This window comes from Antechinus flavipes, chromosome 5, assembly GCF_016432865.1.
Source record: "Antechinus flavipes isolate AdamAnt ecotype Samford, QLD, Australia chromosome 5, AdamAnt_v2, whole genome shotgun sequence".
Taxonomy (NCBI): Eukaryota; Metazoa; Chordata; class Mammalia; order Dasyuromorphia; family Dasyuridae; genus Antechinus; species Antechinus flavipes.
Window position 1 is genome coordinate 61,231,866 of NC_067402.1, and position 18,057 is coordinate 61,249,922.

At 36.1% G+C, this 18,057-nt stretch overlaps 1 protein-coding gene across 1 annotated transcript in view; it reads right to left on the reverse strand.

Annotated features, from left to right (window-relative positions):
* Nucleotides 1–16,333, reverse strand: part of PRTFDC1 (phosphoribosyl transferase domain containing 1) — a 94,797-nt gene extending 78,464 nt beyond the window's left edge. Inside the window, exons 1-2 of the mRNA XM_052001337.1 lie at nucleotides 16,218–16,333; nucleotides 3,269–3,375 (exon numbers count right to left, since the gene is read on the reverse strand). Of these exons, the coding sequence (XP_051857297.1) occupies nucleotides 3,269–3,375; nucleotides 16,218–16,265 (155 nt within the window). The 5' untranslated portion in view covers nucleotides 16,266–16,333. The remainder of the gene's footprint in view (nucleotides 1–3,268; nucleotides 3,376–16,217) is intronic.
* Between the last annotated feature and the right edge of the window lie 1,724 nt (nucleotides 16,334–18,057).

Below are 18,057 nucleotides of genomic sequence, written 5' to 3' on the forward strand. Positions count from 1 at the left end.
CTTAAATCCTTCAATGTAAGCACTTTGTATATTGGAAGTATTATTTTACAGATGAGTCAAGTCAACAAGATCTGCTGCATTGCTAAACACTGTGTATAAAGGAAGAGACAATTGGCAAACAACTATTTACAAATAAAATTTATATAGATTGAATTGGCGATAATGTCAGAAAGAAGATCCTGGAATTGAAAGGGACCAGGACAAGTTTCTTGAAGAAGATGGATTTTAAGTGAAATTTGAAGGAGGAGAGGAAGTATAGACAAGGAGGAAGGACATTTCACTGAGGGACAGCCAGTAAAAATAAAGAGTAGGGAAATGGATTGCCTATGCCAGGAACAGTAAGGAAGGTAAGGCCACTGAATTATAGAGGAGGGGAATAAACTGCAAAAACAGCCAGAAAAGTAGTGGATCTTAAAAGCTAAGGAGAATATTTTATATTTGATCCTGCAGATTATACAGAGTGACTAGAGTTTATTGAATGTGGTAGAAGGGAATGACATGGTTAGACCTGTACTTTTTTTTCTCCCCACCTCCACTTAATTATTTTTTCCAGTTACATGCAAAGATAGTTTTCAATATTCATCTTTGCAAGATTTTTTTTTAGTTTCAAATTTTTTTCTCTCCCTCCCTTCCCCCCCAAGACAGCAAACAATCTAATATAGGTTAAACATATATAATTGTATTAAACATATTAGTTGTATCGTGAAAAAATCAGAACAAAAAGAAAAAAAAAACTACAAGAAAGACAAAAACAACAAAAAAGTGAAAATAATATGCTTTGATCTGCATTCAGTCTCCATAGTTCATCCTCTGGATGGATATGGATGGCATTTTCCATTAGAAGTCTATTGGAATTGGTTAGACCTGTACCTTAAGAAAGGTTGTTTTGACAGCTGAAAGAAACGTGAAGTGGTGTAGGAAGATACAAGGCAGGAAGACAAACCAAAAGATTTTTATAATTGTCCTAGGGTAAGGTGCATAAGGGGTATACCAGAGTGACAAAAGTGTCAGGAGAGAAAGGGACACATATAAGATTTGTTACAAAACAAAAGTAAAATGGATATGACTTGGCCACACATAGGATACAGTGGGGTAAGAGAATAGAATTCAAAGCTAAGACTTTAATTTGTGAATTAGAATACTGGGAACCCTTAACATGGTGCCCTCAACAGGAACAAGAAAGTCAGCAAGAAAAAAAGAGTTTTGAGGGAAAGATGATAAGTTCAGTTTTGTACATGTTCAGCTTAAAATGGTGATTAAGACTCTGATAACTTTGGAAGAAATCATTTCAGTTGAATGATGAGCTTGGAAACCAGAATGAAGAATGAGAGGGAGAGAAGAGCAAGCATCTTTTATAAATAACCTTTTTAAGGAGTTTAGCCACCAAAGAGAGGAGTGATACAGTGTGACAGGTAGAGGGGATGGATGGATTACATGAAGGTTTTTTTTAAGGATGGCATGTTTGTAAACAGTAGAGAAACAACCATTATACACTGAGAAACTGAAGATTAATGAAAATTAAATATTAATATTAGAGATGATCAATGGGAAAAACTGCTAGAGAAAAGAAGATGGCATGGGATCACTTTGTATTTACAAAGAGTTCAACTTAGCAAGGAGATGGGCTATCTCTTCATTGGAACTATTCCAAAGAGTAAACAAGGTTCAGAAAGAGGAAGTGACTTTCCTTTCTTCACAGAGATGGGAAATGTCAAAGGAGGGAATTTAGCATACATTTTCTTATCTCCAAAGTTTCAAACATGCCTTAAAATTAATTTTGCCAATTTGATAGATACAAGTGATACCTCAGACTTTTGATTTGATTCCCCTTCTAATCTTCTATTTAGGTTATCTATTTCCTTTGTTGTCTGTTTTTTAAAAAATATTTTTACAGATATCCATTAATTTCTTAAGTTCTCAAATTTATTAACACCAATCAAGATGTGATAACCAATGATATAAACTAACTTGAATTCATCATTTTTTCTTTATAAGATCTGGGTAATTTGAATGAATTCTCTCCTTTTTTGGAGTAAATTTGCAAGCTATTCATTCAATATTACTAACCCGATTATTAAACTATCTACATATGAGAAATTTCATTATGCTGTCATTCTTTATACTGCAAATGTCCCAGTAGCCAATGACCTTATTATTAGTTGTGAAATATAAACTCAAGCCAAGAATTGGCATGCTTTGGCTTATTTAGTCTGAGGGGAATGAAAGAAGGTAGGGACTAGACCAAGTAAGGGAATTTCCATGAATAGAACAAGTGGCCAATTCCTCTCAAATTTAATTTTATAGAGAGTCACTAGAGCAGGGTTTCTTAAATTTTTTCTACTTGCAAAACTCCTTTTTACCTGAGAAAGTTTTATGCGACCCATGGTTTATAGGCATATAAAATAGGTATATATCAAAATATTTACTGACAATAAATCATAATTTCATGATGCCCACATTCGGTAACAAGACCCCATATGGAGTTGTGAACTACAGTTTAAGAAGCTGGGTTGTGGAACACCAAGAGTAGAGGTATGATGGAATTAGCTAGCTCCAAACAGTTGAATTGTTAAATTTTCACTGCCAGCATGTGTATCTCAGAAATCCATAACTGTTACAAAGTTGAGCTTGACATTATTATTTTTTGGTTATCTAGATTTAAGAAAGAATTAGTAATGTAGATTAAACTTAAAACAAGTAGTAAATACATTACTCCTCTCCCCAGCATTTATGAACTCACCCTGAAGGAAGTCATATGCTTTACCCAGGGTCACACAATCAGTATGCATTAACTTGAGTCTAGTCTTCCTACCTCCAAGGCCAGTGGTCTGTCCAATATACTATGAAGCCTCTTAAAGAGTAAATAAAGATAATGATAGCAACGAAACCTTTAAGTTTTTTTGTCATGTCATATACAAGGGAGTCTACTAACTGCCTGTTTGGTGACATCATGAAATAAGAAAGGGAATGGAAGATTCTGAAGTACAGAAAAATTGATCAAAAACTCAGAGCTGGAAGGGAGCTGGTATGTTCAGAGCCTTTATTTTACCTACAAAGAAATCACAGCTCAGATAGTGCCATGATCAAGTATAGCTAATAAGATAATCAATTCAATCACAGAGCATGTAACAGGAAGGGTCAAGAAAAAGCTTCAAGCCCTCTGACTCAGTATTTTTTTTTGGTTAACATATCTCCTTTCAGAACATGCTTTAGTCTGCTGTTAGCCTGTCAAACTGAACGAAGCATGTAAGAAAAAAAATATACCTACCTGTCCACAATGACACCATGGGGTATAAGCACGCGGTTCAAATCTCCACAATAGTGCTGTGGGTAAGTGAATAAATCCAAGTGATAGCCTGGCCAGTCATCAGAAATCTGAAAACAAAATTACTTGGGTTGAAGTTATTTTTAATTGGATAATATAGCCTAAAATGTACATGTAGATCTAGCAAACAATCACCTAAAAACATAATCTGTGAATGTCTATAAAGATCCTTCTTTTGTGCCCTAAGAATTTGTGAAAATTCCTGCAGTTTGTGGGAGTATGTTAAGTAACTTCCTTCTGGAGCACTGCCTTGTCATGGACTTGTGTAGCTCAAGAAACGGAGCTCTGCTGTGCAGGGTTACCCCAGGGGGCAGGTCATAGGGGAGAATTCTAAGAAAAGGTGATTTTCCTGGAGAAGGAAATGGCAAACCACTCCAGCCTCTTTGCCAAGGAACCTTCATGAATAGAAACCCTATCAAAGGGTTATGAAGAATTTTATAAAGAGTTGAACATGACTGAATGAAGAACATGTTAAATAATGAGTTATTGAACATTGATAAACTACTTGACAAACTGCTCTATTCTAGAACCAGATTGCATTATGTCTCATGAATAAGTCAAACTTCATGTCCCCTCTGTGCATCGGTCTCCCTTCCCTTCTCTACTTCACCTCTCTGAATCTGATCTATTTCTTTTTTTTTTTTTTAATAACTTTTTATTGATAGAACTCATGCCAGTCTAATTTTTTACATTATCTCTTGCATTCACTTCTGTTCCGATTTTCCCCCTTCCTCCCTCCACCCCCTCCCCCAGATGGCAAGCAGTCCTATATATGTTGAATAGGTTACAGTATATCCCGGATACAATATACGTGTGCAGAACTGAACAGTTTTCTTGTTGCATAGGGAGAATTGGATTCAGAAGGTATAAATAACCCGGGAAGAAAAACAAAAATGCAAGCAGTTTATATTCATCTCCCAGTGTTCTTTCTTTGGGTGTAGCTGCTTCTGCCCATCTTTGATCAACTGAAACTGAATTAGCTCTCTCTATTGAAGAGATCCACTTCCATCAGAATACATCCTCAAACAGTATCATTGTTGAGGTATATAATCTGATCCATTTCTAAGACCCAGCTTGAGTTTTGTCTCTTGCATGAAGATCTCTCCAATTACTCCTGGTCTTGTCGATGTGGGATTTGGAAATTCTACAGCACTATATTGGTGGGACTGGGAAGGAAAGGGGAGCTGGACTTATGATTTCATTGGGAATTACCACTGGGGGAAAAAAAACAAACCACACAACTCCTTTTCTCCAAGTGGGACTATTCTACAGCTTACAGTCTTAGGGAATTGCCTGTGGTATTGAGAGGCTGTGATTTGACAAAGTTCACATAGTCAGTCTATTTCAGAAGTTGATCTTGAATTCAGATTTTCTTGAGTTCAAGGCTGGCTCTCCATCCACTATGCTATGCTAACTTTCCAGCTCTAAATACTATTTAAACATTTGGGTTTTTTGTGTGTTTGTTTTTGGTCTGGACCTCAGTTTGGGGGAATTCTCTAATTTGCAAATTTCCTGCATTGATAAAGGTGGCCATTTGTCTATAACTTAGACAAGACAAGAATGTGTAAGATGTAGGATTTAAATCCAGATCTTTTTAACTATAAAGGGGTCATCTATCCATTATGTCATGCTGCTTGCTACTCAGCAACAGTCATATGCGTGTACATATTTATGTATGTGTGTGTATGTAGATGTGTAATCCAGTAAGTATTTATTAAGCACTCTATGTCAAACACTGTGCTAGGAAGTAGAGATATAAATAAATAAGCCTTTCAAGGTGCTTACATCCTTCATATTGATTGATATCAGGTGGTAATTGGATATATTAATAATGTCTCCTCTATTAGACCCTAAGTTCCATGAGGGGAAGCATGACTTATGCTAGTTCTGCACATTCTATTGAATCTAGTTTATCACTAAACAATAGCATATTCTTAAAAACAAAGTTTTTTCATCTGAATTTAGATCATACTAATTTAGAGTTCATGATCATCTGAATAGAAAGTATACTAAAGTTTTTTTCCCTGTCTTTGCATTGAAAATGGACGTGAACATTATTATTAAGGACATACTTCACCTTTTTACAGAAAGCAAAATTTAGAATTATTTTGATGGACCCATGATCTCACTGATGGAGATGGCCTTTCAAATAGTACAGATTATGATCTATAAAGAAGGTAAAGACCTTCTCATCCTTTGTGACTCTTTTCAGTGTCCTGCAAATGTTCAACAAGATTATGCCAAATGAAATGTGGGCTTCCTCTAGATCAGGGATTCTTAACTTTATTTTTGTTTCATGGACCCATTTGGCAACCTGATAAAGCCTATGGATGCCTTATCAGGATAATAAATTTTAATTGATAAGACAAAATACATAGGATTACAAAAGAAACCTATTATAAGGAAATACACAGTGAATAGTTTTTTAAATTTTGTGGACCTCAGGTAAAGGACCTTTGCTTAGACCTCTTTTCATTGAGTAGATGCCAATGGAACAAATAGGCTGCCCCTTAATATTCTATATTCTTTTAAAAAAGTTTCCATTTTAATTAAAATCATTACTGAATTTCCTATGGTACTCTGCCTAATAACATCATATCATTCTAGTAATCATTGGTAGAAAAATGAACTATCCTCATATCTAAAATTCCCCTCTTTCTCATCTCCACTTTAGAGAATCCCTTGTTTTTGGATTCAGGTCTTTTTTTTTTTTTCAATCATATCCAACTCTTCATGATTCCATTCTTGGCAAAGATACTGGAATGGTTTTCCATTTCCTTCTCTAGCCCATTTTATAAATGAAAAAACTGAATCAAAAAAGGTTTTAAGTGACTGGTCCAGGCTCAGTAAGTGTCTAAGGCCATATTTGAACTCAAGAAGATGAAAATTCCTCATTTTAGGCCTGGAACTCTATCCACTGTGCCACCAATCTGTCCTAGAGAATCCCCATCAACCCTCAAATTATGGCTTTAAGGGGCTGCCTTTCTTGAAGCCAAATATTCATTAGTGCTTACCACTCCAAAATTACTTTGTATTTACTCTGGATATATTTTGTACACATTTATCTATTCATCTACTGTTTTTTTTTCCATTAGAATATAAGCATCTTAAGAACAGGGTTTACTTCATTGTTTGTGTTTTTATCTCCAGAGCTTAGTATAGAGCTTAACTCATATGTGATTAAGAAATTATTGCTAAAAATAGTATGTCAAAACATAGACTAATTTTATGTTCCAATTCATCTAAATTAATAGGTTTTTACTCTGAGGGTAATTCCTAATGAAAGGAGAAAAAGTGTATAATGATTATTGGGGACTTTTATGATAGAGGAGGAATAGGGAGGAATTTATGCACAGGTAAGAATATTCACTTGCTACTAAAAAAGACAAATAGGTCATGTGAGATGATGTATTTATTATAATTTCTGTTTTTAGAAGAGACTGATACTATTGGATTTTGCTTGAATCTGGGCGTTCTGAGCTATAATAGGGCTAAAACTTAATACCCACAGTTAAGTTCAATGCCAATACAAGGAATCACCAGAATGGGGTTGGTATCAGGCTATCTAAAGAGAAGTGAACCTGAAGATCAAGTTGAAAACATAGGTCAAAGCTTCCATGCTAATCACCAGTGGGAGTGGGCCCTGAGAGATCATTCTACTCCACTGGGCAACACAAGAATACCCAGTCTGAAACACACATGAATGTACACGCATATACATGCATACATATACCAGTGAGTAGCATTTTCATCCACTTCATCCCATTTGATCCTTGCAATAACTTTGTAGTTGGTGTACAATTTTATAAAGGAAAAAAACCAAGAATCACACAGCTAAGAAGTGATAAAAGCAGGACTTTAACCCAGAATCTAATGTTCAAATCTCTTGTTCATAGTGACTCTCACTAATTACGGGTAATTGTCTTCATGGCTTTTTTCCTAAATTTTTTATCCCTTTTCCTCAAAGAATTTCAGTATCACTATAGCTTTAACATAATATTCTGGAAAAATAAGCTATATTACAATACATTTTTCTTCAGTTCCCCTTCCCCTCATAAATAATGTGTTTTCTTTTCAAAAAAGACCAAATTTTGGCCCAGTTGAAAAAATCATTTAAGAAAACTAAGTCACAAGGCTAAGACTAACCTGAATCTGTTTTTCTCTTAAATGATGGGAAGAACTCTGTAATAGTCATTCTGAGGTATTAAAAATATTAAAAAAATATGTTTTACTTAGATTACTTTTTGTTTTCAGATAATATTAATAAGAATTATTAAACAGCATAGATGTATACACACACAATCATGTAGAAGTTTGGAAACAAAGATGTGTATTTTTCCCTCTCTCCTAACTTCTAATTCATTTAAACTTGTCACCATTTTGAAAAAAAAAATCACATAGGCTACATGGGGGTGAGTATTGCTTCATTATGATACTCACTAAAAAGATTTCTAAAAATTAAGGGCAAAGAATGCCCTTAGGAATCTCTCTCAGATTCCTTTATTACCTAATAACTCAGATTGTTTATATATTAACACAGAAAGAACTACTTTCAAATTCATTAATTCTGTTGAATATACAATTAAAGCAGGATTATAAAGAAGGACAACTTTGAAAGACTTAAGAATTCTGATCAATGAAATGATCATCTGTGATTTCAAAGGACCAATCATGAAACATGCTACCTACTTCTTAACAGATAAGATGAGCACACAGGGTACAAAAAGAGAAGTACCTTTTCAAATACTATGGAGCCAAAGTCCAAGATTTTAACAACTACTATTATAAAAGAGCAGAGGGTTTGGGATATGATATTCTGGAAGGCAAAGAAGCTAGGATTACAACCAAAAATAATCTATCCAGCAAAACATATCATAATCCTACAAGGGAAAATGGATACTTAATGAAAAAGAGGAATTTTAGGCATTTCTGATGAAAGACCAAAGCTGAATAGAAAATCTGGCATTCAAACTTAAGAACTCTCAACAAAGGCATAAAAATAGACAAACATGAGTGAGAAATCATGAGGGACTTAATAAGGCTAAACAGTTTGTATTTCCAAAAGGGAGGATGATACATTTAACCCCCATTAACTTTATTGTCAGTATTCGTATTAAAATAGTTAGGAGACTACTTAGATGGAGAGATGAGTATGGACTAACTATATTGGAATTATCTCAAAAGAAAAATGAAGAACTGAGAAAGAGGGATATAATGGCATAAGTGGGAAGGGAGGGAAAGAATAGAAAAAAAGTATTTCACATAAAAGAGGTACTCAAAGAAGTTTTTACATGGCAAGGGGAAATGGGAGGGAGGTGACAAAGTCTGAATCTTTAAACTGGCTCAAAGAGAGAAGAACACATGAGGTTTTATGTAATACTTATACACATTTATATATATATGTATTCTCACACACAGTAAAATGGTTATAAAAAATCCATCTCACCCAATAGGGAATTAGGAGGATAAGTGACTAAAAGAAAGGGAAAGGTGATGATAGGAAGGGAGAGCAGATTAAAGGAGGCAATAATAAGCAAACAGACTTTTGAGGAGGGACAAGATTTAAAAAAAAAGGGAGAGAGAAGAATTAACAGAAAATATAGAATGAATGGAAATACACAATTAGCAATCATAACTGTGAATGTGACTGGAATGAATTCACCCCTACAATGGAAGTAGATAGCAGAATGGATTAGAAACCAGACAATATTATGTTTACAAGAAACACATTTAAAACAGAAAGACACACACAGAGTTAAACTAATAGCTGGAGCAGAATTATTTTGCTTCAGCAGAAGCAAAAAAAGGCAAGGGTAGCAACTGATCTCAGACAAAGCAAAACAAAAAAAAAATCTCAATTAAAAGGGATAATCAGGAAAAATACATTTTGCTAAAAGATACCATAGATAATATGAAACATAAATTTACCAAATTGCACAGCATCCAAATTCTTTAAGGAAAAGTTAGGTAGAAATAAATAATAGAACTATACTATTGTGGGGGACGTCTATGTGTCTCTCTTGAAACTTAGTAAATCTAACCATAACATAAATTAGAAACAAGTTAAGGAGATGAACAGAATTTTAGAAAAGTTAATTATGAGAGACCTTAGGGGAAAATGGAATGAGAATGGAAAGAAGTCTAACTTTTTTTTCCCCCCGCAACCACACATAGTACCTTCACCAAAACTGACCATGCATCCGGGCATAAAACTTCACAAACAAATGTAGAAAAGCAGAAATCTTAAACTCACCCTTTCCAGAGCACAATGTAGTTAAAAACATATATTCACTTAATTAAAGTAAAAAAAGGTTAAAAATTAATTGGAAAGTAAATAATCTTATTCTTAAGAATATATCAGTCAAAGGACAAATCATCCAAATAAGCAATAATTTCTTTAAAGAGAATGACAATGAGACAACATATCAAAATTTGTGGGATATAGCCAAAGCAGAATTTAAGGGTAAATTTATAGCTCTAAATGCTTACATTGATGAAAGAGCAATTCAATGAGTTGGGCATAAAACTAAAAAAAAAAAAAAAAAAAAAAAAAAAAAAGAAAAGAAAAAGAACAAATTAGAAATCCCCAATTAAGTACCAAAATAGAGAATTCTGAAAATCAAAGGAGAAATTAATTGAGAATAAGGAAACCATAAAACTAATAAATAAAACTAAAAGCTAGTTTTTTGAAATAACCAATAAATTAGATAAACCATTGGTCAACTTGATTTTTTAAAAAAAAAGCAACAAAAAACTAAATTGTCAATATCAAAAAGGAAAAGGGTAAATGTGTCACCAATGAAGATAAAATTAAAGCAATTATTAGGCGCGTTTCCTAAAATCATAGAAACATTTTGACCCTTAGTCCTATTTCTTACATACTAAATAACATTATTGAAGATTTATTTTTGCAAATTGATGAAATATATTCAAATTTGATACTTTTTTGGGAGTGGTGGTAAAAGTTTGCTCAGAGTTGAAGGAATGATTTTTATATATATGACAAAATGTGACACTTCAAAATCAAGATGAATTTGTAGAATCACAGAATAACAAAGCTGGGGTGCTACAAGGGAAATCAGTGCTCTTCCAGTCCAATCCATACACAAAAGATATCTCTAATATAAACTTCCTGATAGGTGCTCATCCAGTCTTTACTTAAAGACATCTGAGGAGGATCCCATAAGTTGAATAAGATTCTATAACTTTTTATCAACTCTATAAGAATGTATCTCCTAGACAGCAAAACTAAATTTGTCTCTTTGCAACTTTTACTCTTTGCTCCTATTTCAGCCCCTCCAAAGCCAAACAAAATAAGTGTAATCTCTCCCTCCACATAAGTGCTTGTAGGATTAAAGTTCCATTTCCCTACAATAGGGGTTATTTCCCTTTAAAAGGTAACAAAGCAGTGTCTGGAACTTGATTGACCTTTTCCTTTTTTGACAGCTTCCTCGTCGCCTAAGGGTATAAAAAAATCCCATTCAATGGAGTCAGGATTCCTGCCTCGGAGTTTTGAAAACCAACCAAGTCATTATACCCTGCCCTGTTGACCAGACCCATTAATATGTGAATTTGAAGAACAGGAAGAAATCATTCAAGGAAGCTTAATGTCACTGTATCCTTACAATATATGGGTTAAGTAAATTTCTTTGTTTCACTGTTCAAAGATGTTAAAGGGCTTTTTACCTGAACAAGTTAATGGCATTAAGACTATCTCTAGCAATTACCGCTCACATATTTAAACAATTATCGTTTAATTGTATTATCCTCTTTATTTCTTCTTTTCTCTAACCTAAATATCCCCAGTTCCTCTAGCTTATCCCCATAAGATGGGCTCAAGGCCTTTCACCTCCTCTGGATAAATGTATCAATGTTCTTAACCCACGACTATTATCATTCCCATTCTACAGATAAAGAAACCAAGATAGAAAAGTAATTTGTTCGGAGTCAAATAGTTAATAAAAGTTTGATGCTCAGGTCTTCCTGACGCTAGGTCCAGTACTCTATCCATGATACCACTTAGTTGCCTTTAGTTCAGACTTGAGATTTTATCAATATGAGGGATTCCAGCTGTGGAAATTCCCTTTGCTGTTGCACATTCACATAGCACAGTGATATATAGTTATAAAGACGTGCCTAGGCAGCTGAAAAGCTGTTCAAGGTCACAGAATCAGTGCTTAATAGGATGAGTTTGAGCTCAAATCTTCCTGACCAAGCTTGGTTCTCCATAACAGGATTATTTCAGAATAACATACCAAAACTTCTTACAGTAATAATCAAGCCAGACTCTGGTGTCATCTAAAAAATGAAACACATTTGAATTTACAGTCCTTAGATCTCAAGTTCCTATACTGCCAAAAACAAAAACAAAAAAAAAAAAAAAAAAAAAAAAAAAAACTCTGCTTAATGTTATAATGAGACCAGTTTTAAAGCAGATTCTATTTTGCAAATACAAATGATTTTGGATCATCTGCATGGGGATTTTCAGCAGTGAATTTTTAATTCCTTTTCTATGCCTGTGAATAATCAAGAGGAAACCCTAATCAGTTTTTAAGTGTTAAGGAGCAGGTGCTCAGATTAAGGGTTTGCAGCTTTTTATTTTCCTTTTAATTACATACATGGGGGAAAAAACATGACTTTTCTACTGCCTTTCCCATTGCTTCTAGTATATGAAGCACACTCCTCAGCCTCCAAAATCTAGCCCCAACCTATCTTTCTAGATTTTTTTCATATTACTACTTTTCCCACACAATATTATAGTAAATTATTCCCTGATTTCAATGTCTTTCCCTCCCCCCACCCCCCCATCCAATACATTCCTTAAATTGGAGGTTCTCGACTTTTGTGTCATTAATCCCTTTTATAGTCTGGTAGGCCTGTAAACACTTTCTCTGAATAATGTTTTAATTGCAAAAAAATTTTAGGATTACAAAAGAAGCCAATTATATTGAAATAGTTATCAAAATATTCTTTAAAAGTTCACAGACCCCAGGTTAAAAACACTTGTCTCAATTCACTTAAGAATACAGAGGCTATTAGGGCTGCCTACTGAATTTCTTCTACCAACCTGAGGCCTCATGGCCATCCCTGAAATTCATATAATGGACTCACTGTGACATCACTCTGATTAGATGCCTCCTCCTAGAACTTCTTTTTATGGAAGGTGTCTAGGCCAACCGTGACTCATTTTTCTGCAGGCGGTACTCAGGAGTTCTTCTACCATGCTCAGGACAACACAAAGCACCCTAGTCTCTCTCCTGACCTTTTCAGCTTCTTTTTTGGTACGGTCTTCTCCCATTAGAATGTAAGCTCTTTGAAGTACAGATAGTCCCACCTCAGGCATATAGTAAGTGAATAATAATCATTGACTGACTCTCAGAATTCTTATATTCCTTAAAGCTCAATGAAGATACTCCTCTGTAAAATCTTCTCTGACCTCTCCTCTCATGCTTAATGTTATTTCTCCCCAATTCTTATTGTTTCCCCTTTCTCAAATTGCTTTGTTTTATATTTGTATACTCCTATTTCCTCATTAGAATGTGTTCTCTTCATTTTAGTCACTATTCCCAATGCCTTCTCTGCACTTATTATTGAACTGAATTGATTAAGAAGCCTTCCCAATTTGTTGTCATACCTAATAGAATACTCTTCAAAGGGCCAAGTATTTCAGAAGTTACAGTATCTAAACAACAAAAGGTGTACAATTTTGACATGACATCTTAGCAACACTGGTTTCTTAATGTCACTTAATTTCTATCTTCTCTTGAATACAAATTACACTTTTTTTCTATCTTCTTTGAACAGTCATTTTAATATTTACATGACATTTAGAAGGGCAATATGATATAATAGCTAATATTAAGCCTGCACTATATGTCAAGCATTGAGGCAAGTGCTTTACAAATATTTATCTCATCTGATTCTCAGGACAACCATAGGATATAAGTTCTATTATTATCCCTGGATAATACAGAAGAGGAAACTGAGGCAAAAGTAAAATGACTTGCCCAAGGTAGTACATTGCACTTGCACACATAAGTAAACATCTGAGGCTGGATTTATACCTACTTTTTCCTGCCATCCTGGGCAACTTAATGATGTAGTAGATAGAGTGCTGGCCCTGGAGTCCAGAAAACTCATCTTCCCGAGTTCAAATCTGCCTTCAGTCACTAGCTCTGTGATACTGGGCAAGTCACTTAAACTTGTTTGCCTCAGTTTGCTATCTGGAGAAGAAAATGGGAAACCACTCCAATATCTTTGTCAAGAAAACTTCAAATTAAAACAAGTGAACAACAACTTTCTGACTTTATAAACCCAGCCTTATAAACACTACTGTGCCATCTAGCTCCAAGTGGTCATGAGTTGTAAACCAATCTTGGAGTAAAAAAAAATCTTGCCTCCTGCTCTTAATACAACCTGAGTGATCCTAACAAGTCACTTGTCCTTTAAGATTCCCAGGAAACTCTGTAAGACCACATTGCAGAAAATGTGCTGATCTGGACTAATAAGAGTATTTCCTCATCAGGAGCACTGTAACATACAAATTTACATGGTTCCTCTCCAAAAGGCAATAAAAATCATAGGATTTCAGAGTTCAGCGAGACCTCAGAGATGATTCAATACCCCCCATATTTTCTTAATAAAGTGACACTAAGGTCAATTTATTGAGAGTGACACAAGTTAGCCCAGTAAATATCTAACTCTAAACAGTGCTGGACTTTAATTCATGATAAACGAGCTACTCTAAGTAGCTAAATCATTTAATTATTCTGCACTCCAGTTTTCTCATTCATAAAATGGAGAAAAAACATTCTTAGGTTTAATCCCAACGCCACCACTAAACTACTTGTGTAATATTGAAAAAGTCAAATTAACTTCCATAGGCCTCAGTTTTCTCAGCTGTAAAATGAATAGTTCACACTACCCAATTTCTAAGATTTCTTTCAGCTCTAAATTGAATATTCTATCTAGTAGCTACCTTACAGGGTATTTGGGAGAGAAGCACTTAAATCACTATTTCAATATTATCCTGACTCAAGCAGATCCATTATAACCAGTAAGTTCTAAACTGTGAGAAATTTGACCTATCTGACCTCCCTTCTTTATACCAGTTTAATTTTGTGATAGTCAAAATACAGAACCCAATAACAATGCTATAATCTTATCTCATTTAGGGTTGTTTGAACTATTTCTTGGTCAAGAAAATTAATTTTTGGAGAAATTTCTCAGTGAATTCTCTGTTGAAGGGGAAAACTTCAATTCAGTGATTTAAAATTTAATTGCTTGAGACAGAAGCCATAACATTCCAAATAATTATTCTCATAACTACCCAATTTTGAATGCATTTGCTTTTTCCTGAAAACATATCCAAGTGAGTGAAAATGTGTATTACAGCCTATTTTAATGCCAAAGCCCATGAACCTCTTCAAGTGGAATAATACAAGTAAAACATTTTTGCAACCTAAAAGCACAACAGCTCAAAGTAAAGGAACATTATCAACATAAATGAGATCTTAAAAACCAGGTACAAGAAAAATCTAAGTTACTAAAGCTTAAGACTTTGGGATACTGTTATCATTCAATTTCCTAATTTTCCTAATTCAATTCCTAATCTAATTTTCCTAATTAGGAAGCCAATAGGATTTGGTCTTGAAAGGGATCTTTAGAGATCTTATTATCCAATATGCCCATTTTATAGATGAAGAAACTGAGACCCAGAGAAATAACTTACCCAAGTAGGAATTTAATACATGGGTAATAGGAAGCAGCAACGCCTAGGATTTCAACTGGGGTCCTCTGACTCCAGATCGAGGGATTTCCATAAAAAGCACTCTGTCTTTCACTTTCACAATCCCCTTAGCTAAATAAACACTTGAACATGTTCTAAACTGAAGAATCCTAGAAATCCCATTTTCTTCTCACTCTATTCATGTAAATATTACCTCCTGTTAACTTGCAGATTCCATTCAATTCCACAAAAATTTACTGAATTGACCCAGTAGTAAAAAACAACAAGATTTTGGGGGGGGGACACCAAAGCCAGTATTTCCACTCTCACTAATTAACACTGAATGATATTTTATAGGCCACATGGCCCACTCTAAAGGATACTGAAGGGTTTTGCTTAGGATGGGAAACTGTCTTCCACTTCACTTTCATCTGAGGAAATGCTGGCTCACAGGGGATAATGAAGAGTGGATAACTATTACAAAAAACACCAGAGCAAACACCTTTAAGCACTAGGGGGGCTCTCCAGGTAAGGATTGGGGTTCAGAAGTCAGTTCCCTAAATCTCAAAATCCCATAATGATCCTGTGGATTTTTTCTTTTCATTTTAAAAGTCATCCCAAAGCAGTGAAGGTAGGCAGAGAGAAGGGTAGGAAAGTCCAAGGAGAAGGTTATAAAGGACCAGCTCACAGGCTTCTTTCTCTCTGACCTGCATCCTCCCCATTCCTAACCCCTCGCCCCCATTTCTGAAATCCAGGCCTGGAGTTAGCAAGATTGGAGCAGTGGAAACAAAGGCAAGGTCCCACCCCAGAGGAGGGTGGCTGAACTCTTGGGAGTGGATGATGAGAAAGAGAAAAGGCCGGAGTATGGGGGACGGAGAAGAGAAGGAAGAAAGGGCTGCGTCGGTGATATTTGCAAGGTTGGGTTTTCTAGGGGGGAGGATGGAGGGTCTTTGTGGGAAGATGGAAACAAAGTGGTCTCTGGGAGACCCGGCGCTTCTCGCTCCCTCGCGAGGATGGAGGAGCCAGCCCGGGAGGATTCCGAAAAAGTATTCGATTCCTGGCTGGAAAGAGATGGCCAAGGAGAGGGGCCTGGAGGGAGGGATGAAGGAGATACAGAGGGTGTGGGCGCTCACTACTGCCCGGAAATCAGGAGTTTCCATTTACCACGACCCCACGCCCGTTGTCTCGCGCCTCCTCTCTCTTCCCAGCCATGTTTCTCCTGGAGGAAAGCAGGAAGGAAGGAAAGAAAGGGAGCCCGGAGCTCCAGGAGGGGGGGAGTGGGCAAGGGGGGCGGGGGCAGCGAGGGGAGGGGGATGCGGCGCCGGGTACCGGCCGCCGGGGACAGCTCCGCCCCTGCCCCCAGCCAGCTGGCGGGAAAGGCTAACCCTGCTGCCCCCGGCTCCCATTGGCTGGGAGCCAACTCCTCCTTCTGCTGCTTCTTCCCTCCCCGGCGCTCGGCTGCGGGAGGATGCTCTAGGACCCGCAGCTGCCTCTTGGAGCCTTCGCTTTTCCCCTGCGGCAATTCAGTGCGGGGACCACCCCCACCCAGTGAATGCTGCATCCGAACTGCTGGACTGGCTCCCTCTGCGGCCTTGTATCCCTGAGGTGTTTGAGACCGAGAAAAATGGAGAAAAAATGGGCAATTGCTTCATTTGAGTTCTTTCCTCACCCCCGACATTCTCTTTTTAAATCTGACTTTAATCTTCAACAAACACAAATATTTCAATTATAGAAAAAAACAACAATAAAGGAATTGTATAAAACACTAAACTTCTGTCACGCACAGGTTTGGGTTGCTTTTAGAAAGTTGTATATATTACAGTTAGCACCATAGTGACAAAATTGCTCCATGTTCTTGTGTCTTCATTCTGGAATTCTTTTTTATTTCTTCTGTGAATTTTAAAACATTTTATTGACACTCCCCCTCCCCCCCTTTGCGTTGTTTATTGCTACTTACTACAGGACCTTCCTCTCTATAGAATCTCTTCCTTGTAACAAATATGTTTTGTTAGGAAAAATAAAACAACACATTGGTCAAAACAGATTTCTAAAAGAATGAAGTTGGAGCTGGGAATTTCCATTCACTTTTATCCTACCTAGTTCTCTGTTTCTCAAAGAAATTGCTTCCAAAATCATATCCTAGACATATGAGTACTTGTGATGTGTTTTTCCCTTTTTATTCATGATCATGGTCTCTGAACTCTCTCCAAGTTTTCCACATTCCCTCAAGCTGTGGAACTCAAAACTGGACACTATCTTCCCCTAAGAGTGTGACTTAGGCTTTTCTCAGATATGACCTGGACTAGACATCTCAAATCTCTTCAAACTCTGAAGTTCTGTGATATTCTGAAAATGAATCCATTCAGGTCCCCTCTCAGCTCTGAGACTCTGTGATTCAGTGATATTTGCACTGACACCATGAAACCTGAATCAACCTGGTACATTTTATAATAACCCAATTCAGGCCTGAAAGGAACTTGGAGAAAGGGTTCAGTGTAACTTCTGGCTTGCAAAACATTCTTAAACCATCCCTAGATATATGAGAATCTATAATGTGTATTTTATCCCTTAGTATAAATCTATGAACCCCATCTTTGAACTCTCTCCAAATTCTTCCCACTCCCTCAAGTTATGGAACTCAGAACTGGACAGAATACTCCATCAAAGGTCTGATTCAGAATTCTCCCCAGGGTTTTATTCTTCAGATTTGGGTAGAAGCCATGAAAAAGAATATGACCTTTGCCAAGCTTTTAAAGGGGGAAGGAAGGATAGTCATCAATTAATTTTTATTGAACACCTAGATTGTGAGAAAACATATCAGCTCCATAAACTCTGTCTCTTGAACACAGACAGCATATTTAAAAATGATCCTGAGTGTCTATTAAATGTGGTGGTTTCTAAATTAGCAGGGTAGCATAATTCAACTTAGTGAATTTTGGTGCTTAAACTCATGTTTAAGGTCATTTCACCTAAAATGGAAAACATCAACATAACAAAGGTGGTC